Consider the following 24602-nt stretch of genomic DNA (forward strand, 5'->3'; position numbering starts at 1 on the left):
GTCAGAGGTCAACCTCACATGTGTCTATGTATGTCCATGTGAAGGTTAGAGGTCAACCTCAAGTGTCTTCCTCAGTCACTCCCTACGTTGTTTCTTGAGATGGGGGAGGTGGGGTCTCTCATTGACCCGGAGGCTTGTCAGTTCAGCTGGCCAGTGAGCCCCAGGATCCTACCCCTCTCCACCTCTCTAGTTCAAGGATAAAAACAACACCACACCTGGCCTCTCTTTTTCTTTTATGTGGATTCTGGCGATTGAACATTACAGTGTGGATAAACCCTGAAGACAGTATGCTAAGTAGAAGCAGCCTGGAACAAGAGGCTAGACCTCATTTGATTTCATAATTATAAAATATGTGGGCTATAGCTCTCTAAAGAGATGGTAAGTAGGTTAGCTGTTGCCAGTGTTGGGGGGCTGCAATGGTTATACAATTTCTTTAGGGAAATGATGGCAACTCCGCCATAATGACTGTGGGGGTGGTTGTACAGCTTAACAAACCCATGAAAAGGTGTGAATATATCTGGGTAAAGTGGTTGTAGTCAAGAATAAAAGTGCTGGGCCAGGATTTGTTCCTATCGGTCTGTGAGCTGATGCCTCAAGGGTGCACAGAGTGATTGACAGGAGAGTGACTGACTGGCAGGAGAGTGACTAGAGGGACAAGTCTGTGACATCACGACTCTGGCTTAGAGGCTGCTCACTGAGTATGAGGTGTCTCTGGTGGCTCCCATGACCAAGGAGGGAGCAAGGTCATTTCCGACAAAAGTTCCAAGAGTCTCTGGGGTCTGGGCAGAGGGAACAGAGGTGGAGCTGTGCACACCTGGGGCCTGGGCAGAGGGAACAGAGGTGGAGCTGTGCACACCTGGGCCTGGGCAGAGGGAACAGCGGTGGGTATACCACACTCCTAAAGACATTTGAGTTGTTTCTACCTTTTGGCTTTAAGTAATTTTAATATAGTTAATTTATCAACTGCTTGTTATCATTAGTGTGCCATGCTGGGGATCAAACCCATACCCTTGTGCATGCTAGGTAAGTGATCTACCACTGAGCCATGACTCCAGTCCTGTAAGTGGTTGTTCAAAGAGCTGGAAGAGCCTCATGCTCCGTTACAGGAGGCTCGCTAGGTTTTCTTCAGTGAAAGCAGTAGTTCTCCGTGGTTAGCAGCAAATAGTCTCTGGATGTTAAAGTTCGAAGCAGTACTGGCAACTTTTAGACTATATTCCAAATAGTAAACTGAGTCAATGGCTTACCCAAAGGGAAATCTCTGCCAGGCCCAAACCCAGCCTGCATCATGTCCATTTTCTAGGAAATCCCAGGATGCATCCTGTCTACCAGATCAGAGCAGCACTGACCAGGACACCCAGGACACTGTATCCCTGAGCCCGGGCCTTTTCTGTGATGCCTGAGTTTGCCCGAAGAGGGTTGTTCAGAAGTTTGCCAGGTTGTGCCCAGTGCTGTAGCAAATGCAGCTCCCCTGCAGCCTGCTCCATGCTCATGAACCCAAAGCCACAGAAAAGGAGGGCCCCCACCTCTTCTTGCTTCTGCTTTTCAGATTGAGGAACCTTCTGGGAAGTCAGAACTAGGAGGAGGATACCTTTTGCTTTTTATTTATTTATTTATTTATTTATTTATTTATTTATTTATTTATTTATTTTTGCAGCCTCTGCTGGGGGTGGGGAGGCACGGACTCAACAACTTGCCATCAGAGGTTCTAAAGGCCACTTTATACCCCGGTGTCTGTGGGTCAGTCATGGTGAAGTTGGAGAAGCAATAAAGCACCTTCACTGCTAACCTAGACCTGAGGGAGGAGGCAGGGGGAGCCTGGGGAGCCCACAGAGTCTAATGAGACTGAGGGAGGGGTGGACAACACAACAGGGTCCTTCCCCACATGCAGTGGTACCTTATATCCACTAACCATCTCATATTTATGCTTGGATTCTGGCAGTGGCCCTGCTGGGAGAGCTGGTGGATTCCCATTTCCCCAGTGAGGACTCTGAGATTAGGAAAGCCCCACGTAGGTGAATAGGAGCCACAGCTGGGCCTGGCACCCAGGTCTGCCTGTCTGTAAGTGGTTGCCTCTGGCTGTGCCCTCTTTTGCCTTCAGTGAAAATGGTAGAGACTATGGGAAGGGAGGACCTGCTGCTAGGTCTGTGGCTGGTAAGCACCAGAGCCCACTCTGCTGAGAGCACAGGATGGGACCAGCAAGTCCTCAGGATCCCTTGGGGTTTCTCACACTCATCAAACAATTAACCCTCTAGGGCCTCCGAACTCAAGGCAAGGCCCTCAGAGGGAGAGCCTTCATTTGAATGTTCAGCTTTCCTTAGTAAGCCTGAGGAGCCTTGGGGAAGTGGGCGGGGGTGGGCAGGAGGTGGGCAGGGAGTGGGCAGGGCCAAAAGAAGGTATCAGAAGATGCTGAGAAACAAACCTAAGTCCTCTGGAAGAGCAGCCAGTGATCTTAACTACCGAGCTCTCTCTCCAGCCCAAAAATAAGTATCTTAAGTAACAGCTCCCTGTGGCTCCAGCTACTGCAAGCTGAGTAGGAGGAGCCAGAAGTTGGAGGCCACCCTGAACAACATAGGGGAGATCCAATCTCTTCTGAAAAAAATGCAAATTCTCAGACCCTTCATCCAGACCTTCCAAAGCATCAGTCCTGCAGGCGGGTAAGATCCTTCGGAGGGGCTCTGTGTTTGAGAAGCAGTGATACTGTCTCAGCCATCTGGATGCTTTGCTCCAGGGCCCAAGAAAATCTCTCCGGCAGCCAGGGGTGCAGTTCACCCCCAGGACCACACAACTTAGCCACTCCCTTAATTGAGGTGTCTAATTAGTGAGCCATCCAAATGAGTGTGAGGTTTCCATCGGCTACTACATGTGCTCGTGTCCCTCTGGTGTGGCGGGCCATCTGTTCCGTTACAGCTCATTTTAAATAGTTTCTGTCACATAATTAAATCGCAATGTTCTACTTCAAGAGAGAAATCAGAGACTTAGGGAAAGAAATAAGATGTCCTTGGTGTTGACATATCCATCAGTCTGTGATGGTGTTTGCCCTGGCAGTGCATGAGAAGGGAAAGGCTGGGCACTAGGAGGGGCTTCCAGCACCACTGAGGTAGCTATCACTGGGAGGTAAGAAGGCTACCACTGAACCATCAGTGTTGGATCTTCAGGGACGGACATGGACATTCTTCCCATCACCCTGTGGCCTCACAGCCCTTTAAAATTATTTCTTGGTAGTGTGTGCTTGTAGTCCTCATACTGGGAAAGTGGAGAAAAGGCTAAGAAGCCTGGGGAAAATGGCACCCAGTTCAGACAAAAAGCCAGGTTTGACCTGCAAGGTTGACCTCTGGCCTATCTACTCAAATGCATGCACATACATGTGTGTGCGTGCACGCACAAACACACACACACCCTGGTTTCATGGAATGATATTCAGCTTCCACTCTGTGTAACCCCATTATTTTCCGTTTCTTTTTAAGGAGATGCTGGTTTCCACCCACTAAAGTGAATTTTCTAATCCACCAGTATGTGACACCTGACTGTTAGAAACCACAGCAGCAGAGACAGGGTCCGCTAGAGGATTGTTTCCTAGGAAACCAGTGGTGGGTGTTGCTGTTGGGTGAGACCAAGATGATGACAGATGTCAAAACAATACGCAAAGCCCATACCAGCAAAAAGACAAATGCCTTGTGCGATTTGGTGTCTATGAAAGAAGAAATGTGTCCTTCCACTGTTTTTGTTTCTGTCTGCACAGAGGTTCCTGGGTATTTAGGTGGCCAGGTCACAGCTCCCCAAAGTGAATAATCCTCCTGTATATGGAGCCTTGGAATGTCTCAGCCTGCCTCAGCAGCCCAAATGGGTCGGGGTGTAGTTGGCAAAAGGGGAGCCTGGAAGCTGGGACAAACCATGGGACAGAAACCATTCTCCTGTTTATGCTGGAGATTCCCAGTATGGGGGGGGTGCCTTTAGAATGAGATAGGAGACAGATGTTTTCCTGATTGCATCATCTGGCTGGATAACCAGCTGCCTTGCTGACCTTGAGCTACCCACATTCTCTTTGCTCCTTATAGGCAGCTTGGGTTAGTCTGTTGTCATTGTTGATTTGTTTTGTTTTTGTAAGCAAACACACTTGAACTATGATTATTTAGGAAATTATAAAGTGCACGTAGACAGCTCTGAAACTGATGAGCTCCAACCTGCTCTGCAATTTAAAAAACTGAGACATAATTCATATGCCATAAAATAGATCCTTTATGGCACATTTCCCTTCAGTGTTGAGAACAATATGACCATCATCAGTATATAATTCCAAAATATTTTGTTATATTAAAAAAATCACCAAACACAGCCACAAGCAAAGACTCCCCAGTCCTGCCTCTCTATCTGGAGACCACTGGGCTCCTTTCTGATTCTGGACATCTCATCTGGATGGAGCCTAGCACTATGTGGCTTTTGTGTCTGACTTCCTTCCTGCTGAGGCATGCCTGCCTTGGTATTTCAGTTCTTCCCCTGGCCTTACAGACCACAGCTGGCTTATGCTTTCCTCACCAGAATTATCATTGTGTTGTTTCCATTTGGGGGCGACTGTAAGCATTTGTCTTCATCTCTCTCTGGTGTGTATGGGGAAAGCCAGATCCTGGGTCATGAGGCAGCTGTGTTGAACTCTGTAGGGCACCTGTTAGACTGCTTTCTAAGGAGCCTATCCATTTTGCGTTTGCTCCACCAGTATGTGAGGGTTGTACTTTTCCACATCATTGACAATATTTGTTACGTCTTTTTACTATAGTTACAGTTATGAGTATGAAATAATTTTAGTTGTATTTGCTTAATGACTAAAGAATATTACATGTATGTATGTACCTTTTTAGTTTGTGTGTTGGGCATTATAAAATAGGTTTAATGGCCATTTGTATGTGTCTTTGGAAAATGGGCCATTCAAAACCCTTTTCTCTCATATGTGCACACAGGTGCACATGAGTGTAGGAAGTGTATGTGTGTGTGTAGGTCAGAGGTCAATTTTGGGCCTCATTTCTCAGGAGCCATCCACCTCGTTTGTGAGACAGGTTCTCTAGTTTAGCCAGCCTGTCTAGTCTCAGGCCCCAGGGATCCTCCGAGGGGCACTTCTTCCTCTGCATTCTTGGAACTTAGTCCTCACTTCTCTGTCTTGTCTTGGGAGGAGCATAATGTCCTGGGTTTTAAGTGGTTCCCACTTCAACATGGGCATTTACAGTCAGAAGTTTCTTTTGGGCCTGTCTCCACCGCATCCTGTGAGTTTTGACATTTTACATTTTGTTTTCTGTTTCTTCCAGTATTTCCTAATTTCCCCTGTGATTTCTTCTCTGACATGTCAGTTGCTTAGGACTGTGCTATGTAACTCCCCCGTGTTTACAAATCTCCCATTTTCCCTCCCAATACTGAGTTCTAATTCCATTCCTTTGAGTTTCGCAAGCACACACTGCCTGATGTCGGTCCTAAACTCACTGGGTCTTGTTTTACAGCCCCACACTCAGTCCGTGCTGGAGAACTGTCTGTGGCTACTCAGGGAGAGTATGCATACTTTGTAAAATATCTGAGGGCCAATAAGATGGCTCATAGGGTAATGGCTCTTGGCGTCAGGCCTGATGACTGAGGTCAATGACCCAGACCCACATGGCAGAAGGAGAGAACCAGCCTCTGCAAGCTGTCTCTGACCTGTACACACCAGCGCTGGGACATACACCCCATGTACCCAAACAAAATAAATACAGACAGAAATATATGTATGTGTGTGTGTGTGTGTGTGTGTGTGTGTGTGTGTGTGTGTGAGAGAGAGAGAGAGAGAGAGAGAGAGAGAGAGAGAGAGAGAGAGAAAGAGAGAAAAGAAAATTTGATTTTGTCGTATGTGCACACGTGTGTGAGTGCAGGCATGCATGTGTTGTATGGAGTTAGAGGACCGTTTTTAATAGTTAGTAGTACAATAAGTCACTGGAGCCTTGACCCACAGAGCCATCTCGCTGACCCCAACATGTGCCTTTCTTGCACAAACACACTAATGCTTTCCACCAGCTTCAGGGTCTTGCACACAAGCTCTCTGTGTGCCTTCCAGCTTCTGCTCCCTCCTCCTGTGTGCTGGGCCGTGTGCCTAGTGCTTCCCACACTCTTTGTCACACCGTTCCTGCAACCACCAAGACAGAGAGAATGTTCTTATGAACAGATGAAGACAGCAAGATGCAAAAGGCTCAGTACCGCTTGCTGCACTCCACAGGCCAGTTACTATGTTGTCGTTGTCCTAATTTGACCCTTATCCTCAAGGAACAAGCAGAATTGATGGGATCACTCCCGCTATCTGATCCCAGAACTCATGTCCCACCTCCCCTCCCAGCTCCCTGGACGGGCATCATCCCTGTTTAGCTCACCTTTCTTGTCTGGTCAGCGTAAGGATTACAGTGGACCTAAGTGGGTCAGTCAACAAGCACTGAGTCCTCCTGCTACTTCCAGGTGACATGATAGAGGACAATCCCGTGGCCCCGGTTGCTTGAAGTCACACCAAGTTTAACTTGAAAACAATAAACCGGGAGTGGGTAAGAAATTGTGTAACCCGATGTCTTTCTCTTCCACCCCTTGTTCCACCCCCAACCCCTTCGCAGAGGCCAAAGGCGACAAGGCTAAGTGGGTGTTCACCTGGCCCCTCATCTTCCTCCTGTGTGTCACCATCCCCAACTGCAGCAAGCCCCGCTGGGAGAAGTTCTTCATGGTCACCTTCGTCACGGCCACACTGTGGATCGCCGTGTTCTCCTACCTCATGGTGTGGCTGGTGAGTGACAGCCCCGCCCAGCCTCTCATAAGCTTCGGTTCTCCCTGTGGGCATGTCGCCGGCCTTGCCGACCTCAGTGTCTTTCTCAGTAGAAAGTGGTACTAACATCGTGCCCTGCTGTGTGCCTGAGAGTGGGCACCATGCATTGTTCCCATCTCAGAGGGATGGAAGCGTTGGGAAGGGAGACATACAAGAGGCAGCTCTGGTGGGATGGGCAGAGTAAGGGGACACCAGTGCTGGCCCCCTCATCTCTAGGGTCCTCAGAGGAATGTAAAGCCCTCTGTCAAAAGCTACCCCTCTCTGTGTGCCAGACACACAGGGCAATTTTATAGAAGCCCCATTTGGCCTCATGACATCCCCCATGGAATAAATATTTTTAGTGTCCCCATTTTACTGGTGGAGAAACTGAGGCATGAAGAACCCACACTTGTCTGAATAGCTGGGGCTAATGATAGAATTGGAAAATGCTTGTTTCCTGTAGGGGGCTTAAGAGGGGTCTTGGCTCCAATATGGCTGGACTTCCATGCATTGTCTGTCAGTTGCATGCACATCATTAAGTCATTTCCTTTTCCTCTTCACGCCGAGGCCAGCATCAGGGACAGTGAGGAGGGCTGGCCTGATGAGACAGTGGGGCCAGGAGAAGTTCTCCGCGAGCCCAACTGCCTCTTTCCCTGCCCTCTAGAGGAAGGATGCAGGTTATCCGAAAGGATGGATTGTGGCGAGTTGTACAGGGCCTTGCATACGCTAGGCAAATTCCTGATACTCATAACCTGCCCAAGAGAACAAAGTTGAAGCCTAATTCTTTCTCTTAAGATCATTGCAACTGAGCAAGTGACTCACTGACCCAACGTGAGCCCTCCTATGAAGTTGGGGTGACCACCACTGCCTCTCAAGCCTGTTGGCCCATTGTTAGACACCTGCTCCCCAACCAGCCACCATCTCTTTTCCCTTCTTCCAAGCCCTGTGCGTGAAACGCCCAAATGTTGGATCCTAAACAGCACATGGAACTTTTTCTTTTTTTTTTTTTTTGGTTTGTTTGTTGGGGGGCCTTGTTTTCTTCCGTTGGTATGGAAAAAGAGCTTGAAATTGTTTCTACCCACATCCTTTGAGAAAAGATGATTCTCAAAGACAACAGCAGACACACCTTAAAAGAATTGACTCTCACTTCTTACTTTCCCGGGGTAGAATGAAAAAACCAGCTGTCTTTACTTTTTATTTTTTTTTTTTTTGGTTTTTCAAGACAGGGTTTCTCTGTGGCTTTGGAGCCTGTCCTGGAACTAGCTCTGTAGACCAGGCTGGTCTCGAACTCACAGAGATCCGCCTGCCTCTGCCTCCCGAGTGCTGGGATTAAAGGCGTGCGCCACCATCGCCCGGCTTCGTCTTTACATTTTTATTTATTTATTTATTAAAGATTTCTGCCTCCTCCCCACCACCGCCTCCCATTTCCCTCCCCCTCCCCCAATCAAGTCCTCCTCCCTCATCAGCCCGAATAGCAATCAGGGTTCCCTGCTCTGTGGGAAGTCCAAGGACCATCCACCTCCTTCCAGGTCTAGTAAGGTGAGCATCCAAACTGCCTAGAGCTACAGTATTGAAAACAGCTTGGTATTGGCATAAAAACAGAGAAGTCGACCAATGGAATTGAATAGAACACCCGTCTTTACATTTTAAAGGGAATCGTGATGTTTCTTACGAAATCATAAACCCAAAACATGACAAGTTAAAAAAAAATAGAGTATTTTGTGATATTTGAGTAGGAATGGGGATTAGAAAGGTCAAATTAAAGAATTTGTGAAATTCTTTCTTCTCTCCTTACGGAAAGGGTCAGTACTGTTCAAGGAGCTCTAGGTGGCAGTTGGATGGGACACTCCTACCTTCAGTATCTTCATTTACAAATCCTGCTTTTGTTCTGAAAACCAGAGTCCTAGCCCAGGTTTGACTAGGGTCATGGGAGCCACACTGCTGGGCCAATCTGGCCTGTGGTATATGGCCCTGAGTGTTGATGGCCTCAGTTTGGGCTGTGAAGAAGATAGTGCCTTTGAGCTCACCTTGGTCTCTATGGTGTGTCTGCTCTGGTGTCCAGTGATTCCTCCATTATGTCCTCATGAGGCCCCAGGGAGAAGTGAAGCCACCAGGCTACCCCCCGACCCATTACCTTTAAGGCTGTCACTTCTGAGGGGTTAAGAAGAAACCCTTGCAAATGTCAGAGGTGCACATCTTTAACCCTAGCACTCGGGAGGCAGAGGCAGGAGGATCTCTGTGAGTTCAAGGCCAGCCTGGTCTACAGAGCAAGTTCCAAGGCAGCCAAGGATACAAAGAGAAACCCTGTCTCAATTTTAAAAAAGCAAAACAACAACAAAGAAAAAAGAAAAAAAACAATGTCAGTGTCAAGCAGAGGGACCTTCAAATGGACTGTTCTTTCAAAACTACAGTTGGGGAAACTGAGGAACAAAGAGAAACATGGCTCTGCTTTCCACTCAAAGCCTGCATATCTGGAGGCTTGGAACACTGGGGTTTGAGTTCAGGGTAGAATAAAGTCCATCCCTCAGATTCTGCAGTATGTGGACATTCTTACATATCATGCCCATCTTCTGCTCCCCCTGCTGTTTCTTAGCCACACGGTTCAGTGGTTTGAGAGTCAGTTCTATCAGCTCCACATGTGGTAGCTCAGTTACTACCCTTAAGATGACCAGCGTCACCAATTGAGAACTCATATGTCACAGCCAGTGGCTTGTGCAGACAGCTCTGGTCAACAGTGTGAACTCAGTGATGATGGACCAGTTAGGCTGCTTTTATCCCTTTCCTGATCCCTCCCTCCAAGTCCAGGGCATGTTAGCTTTGTGCCTCTGTCTGAGAAAATGAAGTGTGTCTGTCTGTCCCTACTCAAGAGCAGGGGCACCCGGTAGGGTGTTGAACCCTCCGTCAGTGTGGGCAGTGTGTTCAAACTCATCTGTTGTTCTTCTCCCAAGGCTATTTCTGTAATCTCCACATAGTGGCAAAGCCTGGCTCTTGGGAAGCACCTTTAGTCTGGGGCTCTCAGAACCTTGAAATCTGATTGCTCTCATTTTACTGTCCCCATAGAATACAAACAAATGATTGAAATAGAAGGAAACATTGCACCATGGCCATGTGGTCCTGGCCAGGTATTCACATTACACTTCCTCATTTCATCTTTACTGTGAGCCCACGAGAGGGCTTCGGCTCAGAGAAGTGAGCCTGACTGTCCAAAGTCATACAGCAGTTTCTGGGACTGGAACCATTAACTAGTGTCCTAGTTTCATTACTGTTGAAAAAATACCTGGACGTAAAGCAACCTAAAGGAACTTAAGACTGCTAATTATCACATGCACACTCAAGAACAGAGAAGGAAGTGAAGGCATGGATGCTTGGGGTTCAGCTTAGGTTCTTCCTTCACTCTTCTACAGTTCAGGACCCAAGCGCAGGGAATGGTGCTACCCGTAGTGGTCTCGGGCTTCTCATATCAATTAACACAATTAAACAAGCTCCCCCCCCCACATGCCCACAGGCTAACTTCCTCTAGACAATCCCTCCTTGATACTATCTTCCCAGGTAATTCTGAGGTTAACTTAGGATTTCTGTTGTTATAATGAAAAAGTATGACCGAAGGAACTTGGGGAGAAAGAGGTTTATTTGGCTTATGCTTCCACATCACTGTTCATCACTGAAGGAAGTCAGGGCAGGAATGCAAACTAGGCAAGGACCTGTAGGCGGGAGCTGATGCAGAGGCCATGGAGGGGAGCTGCTTATTGGTTTGCTTCTTGTGGCTTGATCAGCCTGCTTTCTTATAGAACACAGGACCACCAGCCCAGGGATGACACGTTCAAGGCCAGCCTGGGCTGCATGGAACCTTGTCTCAGAAAAAAAGAAAAAAAAAACTTTAAAAATAAACCATGTTCAAAGTTTTTCTCCTAATTACAATATCACATTTAATTTAAAGCACACAGGGTAAGGAGAGTTTCCAGGGCTGCACTGTGAGTTCACCCCGATCTCTGACCCTGGCCTCTTCTGCAGGTAACTATTATTGGATACACTCTCGGGATCCCTGACGTCATCATGGGCATCACCTTCCTGGCAGCAGGCACAAGTGTTCCAGACTGCATGGCCAGCTTAATTGTGGCAAGACAAGGTATGGACTGAGCCTCAACACCTGCACCCCCGGCAAGCTCCCCGTCTCCACTGGCTGAGTTAGGGCTCTTACGAGGGGCTGTTGTCAGGTCCCGCTCAGAGGCAGCTCATGGTGTCTAGAATTTGTCATTTATTAGATTCCCTTGTGGAGAGACTCCTGTTGTGTCCTGCTGTTCCTGAGGAGACATGAACAAATTTCTGTTTACACCACATAGGGCACCCATGATGTTGTCATCCAAGTCTAGCTTGAGATTACTTACAGAGCATGGGTGGGCAAGGGGCTACTTATAGGAAAACGGGAAATCTCCAAACAGCTGCACCGCTAGGAAGTCCCGCCCCACCGTGGATGACAACCTCATTGATGGGAGTGCATCACAGAATCCACCCATTAGTCCTTCCTGTGTCTCAGCTGTGCAGGCCCTAGTGGGGAGGGGGATGCTAGAGCTGACAGGCTTTGTGTAGCTGGAAGCAGGGGGTAGTGGTAGGGAGAAGGATGATAGAGCCAATATACTTGTGTAACTATGAGGCAGGGGTAAGCAATGGGGGGGGAGATGCTAGAGCCAACAGGCCTTGTGTAGCTGGAAGGCAGGGGTGAGGGGTGGGGAAAGGGATGGTAGAGCCAATATGCTTGTGTAACTAGGAGGCAGGGGTGAGCTGTGGGGAGGGGGATGCTGGAGCCGATAGGCCTTGTATAGCCAGGAGGCAGGAGCAAGTGGGGGTGGAATTCCTCTCCTGCTTGAGAAGTTAACCATAGGCCCAACTGTCACTGTATTGTTCTCCTCAAGTTGTTGTTATGACTATAGGGCCAAGGTTATCTCTGTTCCATGATGGATATGGAACAATCTTGATATGCCCAGAAGAAAAAGCCACACTACTGCTAATACAAAGATGGACTCCCCTAGATCTTTCGAAGGGTGTTCCTATGTGGTTGTTTTAAAGGAGACGTGTCCTGAGGTTACTGTATGAATTGGGAAATGAACCTCAACTTGGAAGTCAACAGCAAATGAGGGATTATATACATTAGTTACTTTTGTAGCTGCCGTGGCCAAATTACCTGATCAAAATGACCTAAGGGAAGAAAGCATTATCTTTGCTCCTGGTTTCCCGAGAGCTCAGCCCATTTTAGCAGGGGCTGCAGGGTAGAACGTGGCATTGGACAAACGTGGCACTCACCGTGGGTGGTAGGGTTGTAACCAGGGACCAGAAGCAGTAACCTACTTTCACAAGTTAGAGTCCACTTCCCAGCGGCTCCACGGTGTCCCCAAACAGTGCCACCATCTGAGGACCACGTGTTCAGGATGTGAGCCTATTGGAAACGTTTTAGATTTAAGCCGTAACAAATGAGAACCATGTCTGTCTCCGGCAGGCATCCTGAAAATCCTAGACAATGGGACTTTCCTGCTCTGCATTCCAGAAGTTGGGAGGTGCTTTGCTTTGTATATTGGTTTTCTTTTGGGCTTATGAAGTGACCCAGGTTGAGCAAAATGGGGAGTGATTCACAATTCTTGATGGCAAAACCAAAGAGCTACTAAGCCTGCCCTTCATCCTTAAGTGCCTCTCTACCAAGGAGAGAGCATCCCATACTGGGCCCGCACATGGCTTCCTGGGAGGCAAAAGTTTAAAATCCATGGGAGGGGGAGGCCAGACAGTAGGAGTACCCTCAGGAGACAGGAGAAGAGAAAGCACCATGGAGAAAGGTTGGCTCTGGAAATAAGGACACATTCCTTCAAGACATACAAAGGCTGACAAGACGGCATGAAGAGAAGGTGGCGTGAGACCGTGAGGTAGGCAGGTGCCTGACAGAGAGTTAGAGGCCATTGGAAGCAGCAGCTGAGTGGTGCAGGAGAATTGTCTGTAATCTGTCAATCATGTTTTAAATAAATGCTGATTGGCCAGAAAAAATATAGGCGGGAAAACCAGACAGAAAGTAGAAATGATATAATGAGAACAGGAGAACTCTGGGAAGGAGGAAGTTGATTCTTCCCACTCCTACCCAGACCACCGAAGCAGCAGGATGTGATCTGCACCACTAAAAAAGGTACTGAGCCACATGGCTAACATAGATCATAAAAATGGGTTAATCAAGATGTGAGAGTTAGCCAGTGCTAGAGCTAATGGGCCAATCAGCTTATAATTTATGGAGACCTATGTGTGATTTTCTTTGGGACTAAACAGTCGTGGGGTACCAAGCAAACAAAAACCCCAACAAACAAACAGGCCCGGCCCCATTCATGTTATAGCTGAGGGGAATGGAATTTAATTGGGTGACCTTTGACATTAGTGTTTGCTTCCTAGGGCAGATCAACACTTACTCAAAGTCTGAAACCTGGGGCCTGGTGCCTGGTGCCTGTGAGGCCTGCCCACTCTTCATGGTCCAGGAAGAGCCTGCTTGGCTCCTCCTGTGAACTGCAGCTCTTTGGCTTCCTGGGCCGGTAGCTGTACACCTTAGGCTGTTTCTGTTGTTACAGGCTGTGTTTCTGTAGCCACGCTGCCTTCTTATAAGAACAGTTGTTGCTGGATTCGAGCCTGCTTCATTCTGTATAACTTCATTCATTTGATGGCATCTGTAAAAATCCTCAGTCAGGGGCTTTGCGTGACCATGAAGTGGAGGCAGGGTGGGGGCAGCTCCATACATGAATATAGAAAGCGAAAAGAACGCTGAACAACGTGGGGGCCTTGCTGGCATTCAGGCACATGAACCTGGGCAAAGTCAGTCTCATGCATACTCCATAGCACACAGGTGACAAAGTGAGCCCTGAGTGGGCGCCAAGGAAAGACAAGACAGAAGGATGCTTGGTTTAAACCCTGACTAGGAGGAAGAATTGCCAACGAAGGGTCTTATTTAGGAACAAGGGACAAGCAGAGCCCTATTGTAGGATGCTGGTTCCTCTATCTACAGCAGGATAAGTGTGAATGGGGCCAGGACTTGGGGTGCAAAGCAGTCATAAGGTAACAGTGATGTGATCCACAGAACCCAGAGGACATGGTCAGGGTTAGAAACTTCTCTGTGACAAAGGCCCCCATTCAAAGTCAACTACGTGAAGCAGGAGATCACACAGGGTCTCTGACGAGAGCTTCTGCATCAGGCCTCCCTACAGGCTCCCTGCAAGTCAAAGCAAAGCCCTGTCGTTGTTGACTGGGGCACTCACATTGCACCCAGACCCTCAGGCTCTGCACCGGCCCTGCAGGTTACAAAGCCCCAGGAGACTTGTGTGTTCATTAAGGTGTACACTGCCCTAAGGCTTCCAGTCACCTGTGCAGCTCAGAGAGATGTGTTCATCCCCCAGCTACTCCCCTACCTCCACTTTCTGTCTCTAAATTCCAACATCTTTAGCCTGTCCTCACCAGGTACAAGTAGCTGGTCCCAAACAATCACTGCACATTGCTTTAAGTTGCTAGAGGTTAAGAGCCTAGTAGTCCAGGGTCATGGAAATCCAGACCTCAGAGCCCTAAGCTGCCAAGATTCTGAAGTTCTTCTTACCAAGGAGGAAGAGGCATGTGCCGGGGGTCATCAGAGGACAGCAGTGAGAACGACAGAGAAGGAGTGGCCGGGCAAACTGGAGGGTAGTGAAGAGGCAGGTCTGGATGCTGGACAGACTTGATGATGAATGTCACAGCTACCATCATGTCTATATTCCTAGACATTCGTGTTTCAGGCTTGTCCCTTCTGTGCCCACATTTGTGGGTGCCGGCTTTCAATGTCAGAGTTCAGTCAACCTGAGTCTTTTCTTAAAATTTGTTCTAATTCGTGATCCCCACCTCAAGAGAGGAAGTGCCTCAGCTTTGTGACCAACAGGATCTTGGACAGTGGGACAGGAAGGAGAACAATGGCCACTGATTAGAAAGAGAAAGGTCAACCTTCAGAAACCACTGGAATGTAAGAGTTGATACTATGTGGTCCCCAGATAAGGTCATGGATGCCACTGTCTAGGCACAAATATATATCATGGCTTCGTAGAAGGATACTAGACCAGCATCCTGAGTCTGAGCCTCTGGCAAAGTGTTAGCCCTTGGTCACCTGCCACGTGAGAGTGGTGGTCCCACCCAAACCCAGTGTAGATGGGGGAACTAAAGGAGGCAGAGCCGGCGGTGGGCCCTTGACAATGGCAGCTGAACCTGACAGGAGGATAATGGAGGAACCTGTGTTCTTCTGCTAGAACCGGTATTGGCAGAGGGGCAAACAGTATTTACACCTAACATTTCTGGAAGCTAGAAAGTCAAGTTCAGGGGTGGGCAGGGCTGGCACCTTCGGCAGCTATGAGGGAGACTCCTTTTCCTCTCCTAGCTCCACCTGGCCCCCTTTGTGCTTGCGTGGTTTCCTCCTGTGTACTGTTGATACCTGGGTTTCTCCTTTTCCTAGGATACCAGTCATCATAACCTCATCATAACCCATTCCCTCCAAATAAGGCCATTTCCTGAAGTGCTGCTGTGGGGTTAGGACGTCCACATACAGATTCAGCTCACAAATGGGTCCTGTAGATCTCCTGAAAAAAAAAATGGGAGTCTTAGACCTCACAGAAATGTTTGCAAACATAGAGTCCATGAGGGACTCCCTTCCCTTGAACAGCACTGATAGAGGGGTTCAGAGAGGGAATGGGGGTTCCCTGAGATCAACTCCTGATGGAAGGAATGTGTTGCTTATCCCCCAGGCCTTGGAGACATGGCAGTGTCTAACACCATCGGAAGCAACGTGTTTGACATTCTGGTGGGGCTTGGCATCCCGTGGGGTCTGCAGACCATGGTTATTAATTATGGATCCACAGTAAGTCCTGCCACTTCCTAAAGAAGGGCATAGGTATGTTTCAGAGGGAAGGATGGTGCCCACCCAGTTCCAGCCTGGAGCTCTGGAGAGATGTGTTACCCTTTGTCCTTAGCTCCCGCTCTCTTTGATGGCTTCTAGAACAGCCTAGTCCTATCTGAAGGAGGAGTCCATGCTTACTACATGCTAATTGCTGTCTCTTGCTTTGGCTTAAGCCCACTAGCACCTCTCCCCATCCTGGGCCACTTCCTGATGAACCCTGTAGACTTGAACCTGTGGCTCCCCCTTGTAAGAGGTCCTGACCATTCCTGCATGCTCGTCTGAGGAAGCCCTGTGTTTCCGAGAGGAGAGAAAGAATATTCTGAAGAGGGCTGGGCTTTTGGAATAGACTGGCCAAGCAACTCAAGCTTTGTGTGCTTTGCTTCCCAGGTGAAGATCAACAGCCGGGGTCTCGTCTATTCCGTGGTGCTGCTGCTGGGCTCCGTCGCTCTCACTGTGAGTTTTAGCTTCAAATGGGACCACTGTGCACATTTCATTCCATCCAGTCCAGGGTGGTGCACACCTATACATCTTATTTGGCAAATGTATACATCTCTGCCAAGGAGATGTGTATGCTCGAAAATAGCCAAACACACCCCCCCCCTCTCTTCCAAGAGCAACTGCAGCCACCATGGTACTTCATCCTGAGCAAATAAGATGTCACCAGGGAACCAGGGCAGTGAGCTTGGTCAGTGAAGGCCAAGGACCTGAGTTTGAGTCCCAGAACCTATGTTGTTAAAATAAGGGGTCCTAATGGTGCACACTTGTAATTTTCAAGTGTAAGGAAAACAGAGACAGGCAGGTCCTTAGAGGCTCTCTGGCCACCCAACCTAGCCACGTTAGAATGTTCCAGGTTTAGTGAGAGACTTTATCTCAAAAGGAAGTAAATAACATTTGAGAAATGATAGCCAAGATTGTCCTCCGGGCTTTACATGTACCCACATACATGTATGCCCCTGTGTGCGCACACAGACACATACAAAAATGTCTCTAGGGTTGTCATGAGACATGGTTACATTTCATTTCTTTCTGACTGGTCCAGTGAGAGAGAAATTCTCCTCACATGCTGAGCTGACAAACTGGGGGCATGATAGTCCTCGGGATAACACGTAACGACAGTGCGATCCTCCCGGCTCTCCTGCACAGACGTAGGCTGTGCACTTTTTCTCTGTGGCATTTGATTCAGCCCTTGCCACTCCTGATGAGGAAGGTACTATTATTCCCATTTTACAGAAGAAATTAAGGCTCAGAAGTTAAGCAGTTTGCACAGGGTCACGGAGTTAGCAAGCAGCAAAACTCTGGTTTGAAGCCAGGTTGCTCTGTCTTTACAGAGCTCTGTGCTCTGGGGAGGCAGCTGTGGTCCATTCCAGAAAAGCCTGAGTCAGGGAGCTTGTTCCCCCAATGTATGCACAGCAAAGCGGCAGGGTAAGAGCAAGCAGAAGTTCACCCAGAATGGCTCCAATGCGCCTGGGAAATGTGCTAGAGGGGAACAGTTATAATGCCAAGTTCTGAGGCAAAGGGGAAGGTCTGGTTTCCTTAGAGAAGGGCCATGGTGAAGACATGTCGGACCGTGAGGAAGTAGCCTGTGTCCTAGCGGAGGGCCAGTGTGGGAGACTGACGACTGTGGATTCAACCAGAGTCTAGTCTCAACTAGACTGGAGTCTTGAACATTTTATAAAATCTGGAGTCTACACTGTTAGGTTTGGTGAAAAAAGGCCTTTGGGTCTCTCGGCCTCACCAAGCCTAGCTCTCCACTTGTCTCCTTTCAGGTCCTTGGCATCCACCTCAACAAATGGCGCCTGGACCGGAAGCTGGGCATCTATGTGCTGGTCCTCTATGCTGTCTTCCTGTGCTTCTCCATAATGATAGAGTTTAATGTCTTTACCTTCGTCAACTTGCCCATGTGCAGAGAAGATGACTAAAGCCGAGCTGTTGCCCGGGAAACTGCTGTGGCCACCATGATGCTGGCATCTTCTCTCTCTCCTTCTCCACACAGGTCTCTCCTGCCTTGGCAGCTGCTGTCAATTCTTTCATGAGCTGGAAGGAAGGGCAACCATGATTTTGGTCATGGGCCTGGCCACAGGGCATCTGTTTCTGCATGTCAGGGGCCAGGCATTATTTGAGCAGCTCCACAGACTCTCTTGGCTGCCGACTGTGGGGACACATCGTGTCTCTTCTCTCTTGCACACTTTAGTCGCCAGGACTTCCGTGTGCCGTGTCTTTCTGTTCTGTGGGCTCAGAATTGAGTCAGTCAGTGAACAGGTGTCCTAGATGAGCACATAGTAGGACTGTGATTGGCAAGTGTCACCTCTGGGTCCAGAGAAAGCAGAGTGTGTCACCATGAGCATCCAGCTCTGCTGGGAACACTGGAAACTTGGAAGAGACAAGGCATTCACCTGCAGGGATTGAGACCACTGCAGTTATAGAAAAAATTAGGAAGCGTGGACACATCATTTCCCAGTAGAGGAGAGAAAAGCAAGCAAATACTGTTATCCTTTTTTATTGACACACTCAAAAGATGAGCAATGAAAATATTAAAAATAAAACATCACATAGATCATCATCATACTTGAAGAATATCTTTCCACAAAAGGATCATTGGCAGGGACCAAAACGGTTACCCTTGGAGAAAAAAAAAATGAACCTTTTGTGTGTCATCTTTTGCTGGCTCCAAGACAATTTGGTTTGGAATATAGAAAAAAGGTGGACGAACACACAGAAACGGGTGCTAACTCTGAGACACAGTGGGGAATGTGGTCCCAGCGACAATTTCAGACCTTAGGATGCCACACACCGCCCCTTTGGGCCTGTCAACTTCTCTGTTAATGCTCTACTTCCCACACCGCCCTGAAGGACCCAGTTTTTACCATGCCCAATTGCAGAAGTGATGGTTAATGACAAGAGAGAACATCCACAGACCCCTCTGTCCTGGTTGGCTGAAGCCAAGTATGAGAAACGGACCATAGAAGTTTTAGAGCTAAGTGTTTCAACTTCACAGGCAAGGCCAGGGATGGGCAATGGACCCAAACACAGGCAAACACGAAACGATGCTTGACTGCTTCGTAGCTCTGAAATCTCTGTGTGACAGATTCGCGACTATAAACCGTTCCTGGATTCTAATGAGAAAGCACAAATCAATTTTATATAGTGAGGTTTTTATTTTTTTAATGTTTCTATTGCAAAAGTCTATCAGGTCTGATGCACTTTGAATACTGAGCTATTTTGCACAGTAGAAGGCATGGGGATGACCCAGAGTAATGAGAGAGGGGTTTTCAGCGATTTTAACCTTGGTGGCCACTGCAAATCCAGCAGCAGAGTCCTTCTGGGCCCATGGTGGAGTCTGTAGCGATATTCTCTGCATTTCAGGGGACGAAGTATTCAGGCTTGTGCTCCCTTAGGCAGAACTATGATACACCTCGCTCCCATTACCAGCCTTCAATTCGAGATTCACATCAGTATTAGAAGGCCCAACTGAGTCCAGTCTTTGCTTTCTGTCTGTCTGGATAAGCTCAGTGGTCTTCAGAGTGAGACAGCAGAATTTCCCTTAAAAAGAATAGTTAAACCTGAGGGAAGGAGCCTGAAGGTGTGCCTCAGTATAAATTCAAGCTGCAAGAGGCTTCAGAGTTACTCTAGGCCCTAGTAGCTCGTGTACACACACACACACACACCAAACACACACACACACCTCCCTTTCACAGGCACGTGCTAGCTCTGAGTGCTTCTGTCTCCCCTTGGAGCCCCCTAACTGCTTTAAAATGTAAGCTTGGATTATTCTTATTTCATCAGCAATTGCCGTCAAGTAGATCTAGTTTAGCTACAGGATATAGCAAAGCTGGGGCCAAAGGTACCCATCACCCCTCCCAAGTTAGCTAGGACCCCTGATTGGCCATGAGTCTGACGTTGCCCTGAGTGGAGATGTATGAATCTTAGTTCCTGGCTCAAGACCCCATGGAATATTTAATTTACCTAGAAGTTTCCCAAATCATATTCTAATACCTGCCCTTATTGAATGTCCCTAGCTTTTCCTGAAAAAAAAAAAAAAGACCAAATGCTCTTTCTTAGATGTTATTAGAGCACAAGCCACAGCCTCCGCGGGTCTGCACTGTGTTTTGATCCTCTGGGTCCTCGTATGGCTTTCAGAGAACAACCCAGCCTTCCCCCTCCTTCAGAATCTGCTGGAAGCTGGAAAGTGTCTCACAACTGCAGTTAGAAGTGGAGAATTGTGTTCTCAGTATGTAGAGCACGCGTCTGGCTGTTGCCTCTGGTCTTTAATGTGCCGATGCACCTCAAAGGCTCTGGGCATCTCTCATGTCTAGGAAACCACAGGCTGAAAGTCAAAAGTTCTCTGTTTTTAACCAAATACTTTTTCCTCATGAGTTTAAATATTTATTTGGTAATATAGGCCTTCTTTAAAAAAAAAACATGCTTCCATTGCTATACAGAATTACTTTATTTTATCCCTGAAGTTAAGTTAGCATGGTGTAATTATTTTTGCTTCAAAAGAAATACAGTTTAAAAAAATACACTTAGCTTCTTGTCTCTTCGGAGGCAGAAAAACAAGCATAAATTTCTATGTTCAATTATGTCTGTCTCTCTCCCAGCCTCTCTCCTCCCTGAATCCTTTACAGTGGGGCAACCTGTGGACAGAGAGACAATGGGGACCAGGAGGGGTTTGGATCATTCCTCCTGGGAAAGCAGGAGAGAGTCCAACATAGCGCTGGACTCCTGTGGCCTCCCCACCCCCTTGATTGTAAAGTTGTACTGCTCTTGTCCCATACTAGATCAGTGGCCTTCTAGTCCACCTTGGCTTACCTTCCCCTGGAAATCAGCAGTGAGTAGTACGTACCTTTGAACCCACCAGGGCACTATGTCCGCACCTGCACACTATACCAACGCTACCTGGGCCCCTGGGGGAAGGCTCGGGCCTCTCTTTGTCACCTGCCTTTCTCTCCTTTGTAAGTTAGCCTTGTAAATGGATGGAAAACATGGCTGCGCTCTAGGTAGGTGCTTACAGGACAAAGAACTTGCTGGTTAGAGTTAAAATTGCCAGGAGACTGAACCCATCAGCCAGGTTTCAAATGCTTGCCAGAGGAGCTCTGATGTCTCCCAACACAATCTCCACAGGGTTGTCCTTCTCTAGGGCAGTGACCAGATGTATCCAGGACACATCCTGAGGGGATCCATACCCTGAGATGGCTCAGATGCAAGGACGTGTACATAGAAAGTTCTAGAAATTTTTGAAAATGTTCTCCTATTAACTCTTGAGTGACAAGAAGTCCTGATTCCTACCAGTTGACTACCTAAGGCCCTGTCTCCCTAAGCCCAGATCCCTCTGGCCCAGTGTAGACTTTCTCCAGGTGTGACCACTTCACCTTGGTTCTCTGGTCTCTGTAGCTTGTCACATCTCATGAGCCCCTCAAAACTCATACCCCAACTAGGCTTCCTCAAAGTCTAGCGCAGCAGTTCTCAACCTGCGAATCTCAACCCCTCTGGGGGGGGGTCAAATGACCTTTTCACAGGGGCCACCTAAAACCATCAGAAAACACAGATATTTACATTATGATTCATAACAGTAGCAAGATTACAGTTATGAAGTAGCAATGAAAATAATTTTATGGTTGGGAGTCCCCACAACATGAGGAGCCGCATTAAAAGGTCCATTAGCCATAGGAAGGTTGAGAAGCACCCCTAGAGAAGGGGGCCTTCCTATTTTCTAGGCAACTCTTCCCACTGTCAGTTCTGTGGCCACAGGAGAGAGACGTTTGTGGTCTCTGCCCACAGGGCACAGAAGAGGGCACTCTGTGAACACAGCCTGCCTTCTTCCAGTCTCGCTTGCATGAGGTTTTGCTTTGCTGCAGAGCACGGATGCCTAAAAGGCACTTTCCCAGGGCACAGTCAGCAGGGTGGTCCATGGTTGGCATCTCTGAAGCCACAGCAGCAGCTACAGAGTTCACATACATGTCACATACATGTCCCATACATGCTGTTGTGTTACCAAATATATATAGCATATACCCAGATATATACATACACATATATGTATATACATAATAGCCCCCCAAATCTCCTAATGTTTTAAGTAGGTTTACAAATCGCTGTGCCCCAGGGCTGTGCGTTGGACACTGCTGATGGTTATTTTTTTGATAAAAGCAGCCTCAACCTGAGTACTAGCCTTGTGATTCCCTTCATGTCTGGACTCGGGTCAATGCCCCTTCGTCACAGTGCCACCGAGTACAAGCAAATGCATGCCTACATGCGGCTGGGAAAGGGGGCACGTTTCTCCACTTCTGCCCCCAAGGAGGGATGATCATTTTAGGGAAGCCAGCTGAGTGATCTAGAAGCTTTGGTCACCCTGGGGGTAGTGGGGGAGCATTAGCAGTATAGCCTTCCAGTTTCCATGCAGCTGACTCCTCATACCCACACCCACCCACGTACCCTGTGCTTCTAAAGCTCTTCTACCCCCTCTCTTTCCTGTCCAGTTGTCCAAGTTGCGTTGCTTTCCCCACGCCCCTCAGCAGGGCTGAAATCCAATCTCCTCTAGAGTGCCCTGGTGTCATCCTGGGGGCTCTGGGAAGGGTCTGAGCATTGAAAACACAGTCTCCTTCTGTGAAGGGCAAGGTTGTGGCTGGGTGGCTTGTCTGTCCATTACACTGATAGGGCCAGGGCTTGCCTCCTCCTTGTAAACACCCACGATAGATGCCAGCATGACCCACATTTCTTTCCACAGCACTGTCACAAGCCAAGCAGTGACTGCTCAGGCACAATGCTACTTGTGGCTCTTCCATCCATGAGTTCAAGAAAATCCTTGATCCTGGGCCTTCCCTGCTCCGTCCTTAGAAAACAAGTTTATCTGTTGTTGTTTTTAGCTATTAATAGAAGAGACCATGTGGTTTGGGGTTTGGTGTGATGAGCTTTTGTCTACTATGGAAAGGTCTAAGACAACACTCACCCTTTATCACTCTAGAATTTCCTGCAGGGAAGTTTTGGGGTCCACTCCAGAGGAAGCACGCAGTCCTCTTCCAGTAGGAGGACTTTCCTACTTCTGACCGTGCCTGGGACCTAGACAGGGTCACTCTGCTCCTTTAAGTGAAGTGGGTGCTCTGCTGGGGGTTCTAGCTGCTGGGTGTCCTGCCTCACTTTGAACAACTCTCCCTCTGAGCTGTGCACCCTGTGACTACGTTCAGGCTTCTTTCACCTGACCTGCACCAAGCTCATTTGGGGATCTGGCGGACAAAGCCGTGGCTGATCCACTGTGACTGCCTTTTGGGGATCTCTAGTTTGTAGAGGGTTGGCTGCTAGTTGGTGAGGCTGAATGTGCCATTCAGAGCATTCTGTCCTGGAAGGGCGCCCTCCCCACCGTGTCTCCAAAGTCCTTCCTGATGTCTGATTACACAGAGGCAACAGAAGGCTGCCAGCCAGCTGCGCCAGATCCAGGGGCAAACGTAGGACAGCCAAGCGAGCTGGGCGTGAGATGGCCAAGAACATCCAACATGCCAAGGGCCAGGCTGGGCACAGTCTTCCCAGGGGATTTGGACCTTTTCTCAAAAACAGCCTCGCCTGACCAGGTCACAGCAGATGGAGGCAGAGGAGTCTTGAATCCTAAAAGAGCCTCCTTATAAGCACTCCAGCCCGAGAACTTCTGAGGCCGTCCATATGCCACTGAGTGCTCGCAAGACATCCGTGGCATGCTGGGCTGAGCAGCGCCATCTTTGTTCATTCTCTGGAAGACAGAGCAGGAGCAAGGGGTTGGAAAGCTGTAAATAATAAATATATTTATGCCGCTATTTATTTTTTCAATAACTGTGACCTCCTGCACTGTGAATGCTCTGTGATATGAGATTCTTAGTTTAATAAACTGTCATTAAATTTGAATGAATTGATATTACTGGTTCCTAAGCACTGGCATGACTTACTTTTGCTGTGAAGAAAAACAAACTAGAGTAAAATATGAAGCTAAACCTTTCTAAAATGCCTAGCAGTCTGTGTTGTGATGCACTATACCAAAACCCTGGACACATCAATACAGCAAACAAGCACAAAGCCCCCCTCCTGATAGGCCTTCCATCCACATTTCCATAGACACAGACATGTTTTGCATTTTTGGATTTTTGGAAAGAATTACACTGGAATAACAGCCATTGGAAACCATTCCTATTTGCATATTGAGAAAAAATAAACTTAAAAAAAAGGATGAGAAGTTGAAGCTTTTAATTACAATGGTTGGAAATTAAAATAGTGAAGTTGGGCTTGTGGTGCCCCTAGACCAGCTGGGATGAGTCCAGGGGGCCCCACCCTTTCTAGTGAGGCTGGGTCACACACTGTGTCCCACCACACACTTTACAGGGCTTCAACTTAGTTGTTACCATCTTGAAATTGTGTGTGTGCATGTGTGTGTGCTGCACATGTGGACATGTTTGGAGACCGGAGACCGACATCAGATGCTGTCTTCTGTCACTTCCCACCTCACTTTTTGAGGCAGTATCTCTCCCTGAGAACAGCGTTGCTATCGGGCTGAGCCATCACACAGAGATACTTTAAAAAAAAAACAGTTTTATTATATTTCTTTACTGGGGAAAGCGACACATGTACACACCACAGAGCCCATGTGGAGGTGAGAAGACAGTTTGTAGGCATCGGTTCTTTCCTTCCTTCCTCCATGTGGATCCCAAAGACTGAACTCAAGTTCCCAGCAAGTGCTTTGACACACCAGACCATCACACTGCCTCGCAGAGACGAGTATTTCTGTGTAACGCGTGTTCGCTGTTACACTGTTCACAATAGCAGGGAAGTAGAATCAGCCTAGAAATTCATCAAAGAATGAATGGATAAAGAATATGTGGCATAAATTAGTGGAATTTCAGCCATAAAAAGTTTATAAAAGCC

The 24602-nt window shown here is 48.0% G+C and overlaps 1 protein-coding gene across 2 annotated transcripts in view; it reads left to right on the forward strand.

Annotated features, from left to right (window-relative positions):
• Slc24a4 (solute carrier family 24 member 4) overlaps positions 1-23591 on the forward strand; it is a 140509-nt gene extending 116918 nt beyond the window's left edge. For both annotated transcript variants that reach the window (XM_005343473.2, XM_005343474.2), the window contains exons 13-17: positions 6612-6778; positions 10808-10922; positions 15571-15683; positions 16110-16175; positions 17489-23591. In XM_005343473.2, the coding sequence (XP_005343530.1) occupies positions 6612-6778; positions 10808-10922; positions 15571-15683; positions 16110-16175; positions 17489-17641 (614 nt within the window). In that variant the 3' untranslated portion in view covers positions 17642-23591. The remainder of the gene's footprint in view (positions 1-6611; positions 6779-10807; positions 10923-15570; positions 15684-16109; positions 16176-17488) is intronic.
• The last annotated feature ends 1011 nt before the right edge of the window (positions 23592-24602 follow it).

The sequence above is a fragment of the Microtus ochrogaster genome, chromosome 1 (genome assembly GCF_000317375.1).
Source record: "Microtus ochrogaster isolate Prairie Vole_2 chromosome 1, MicOch1.0, whole genome shotgun sequence".
NCBI classification, from domain to species: domain Eukaryota; kingdom Metazoa; phylum Chordata; class Mammalia; order Rodentia; family Cricetidae; genus Microtus; species Microtus ochrogaster.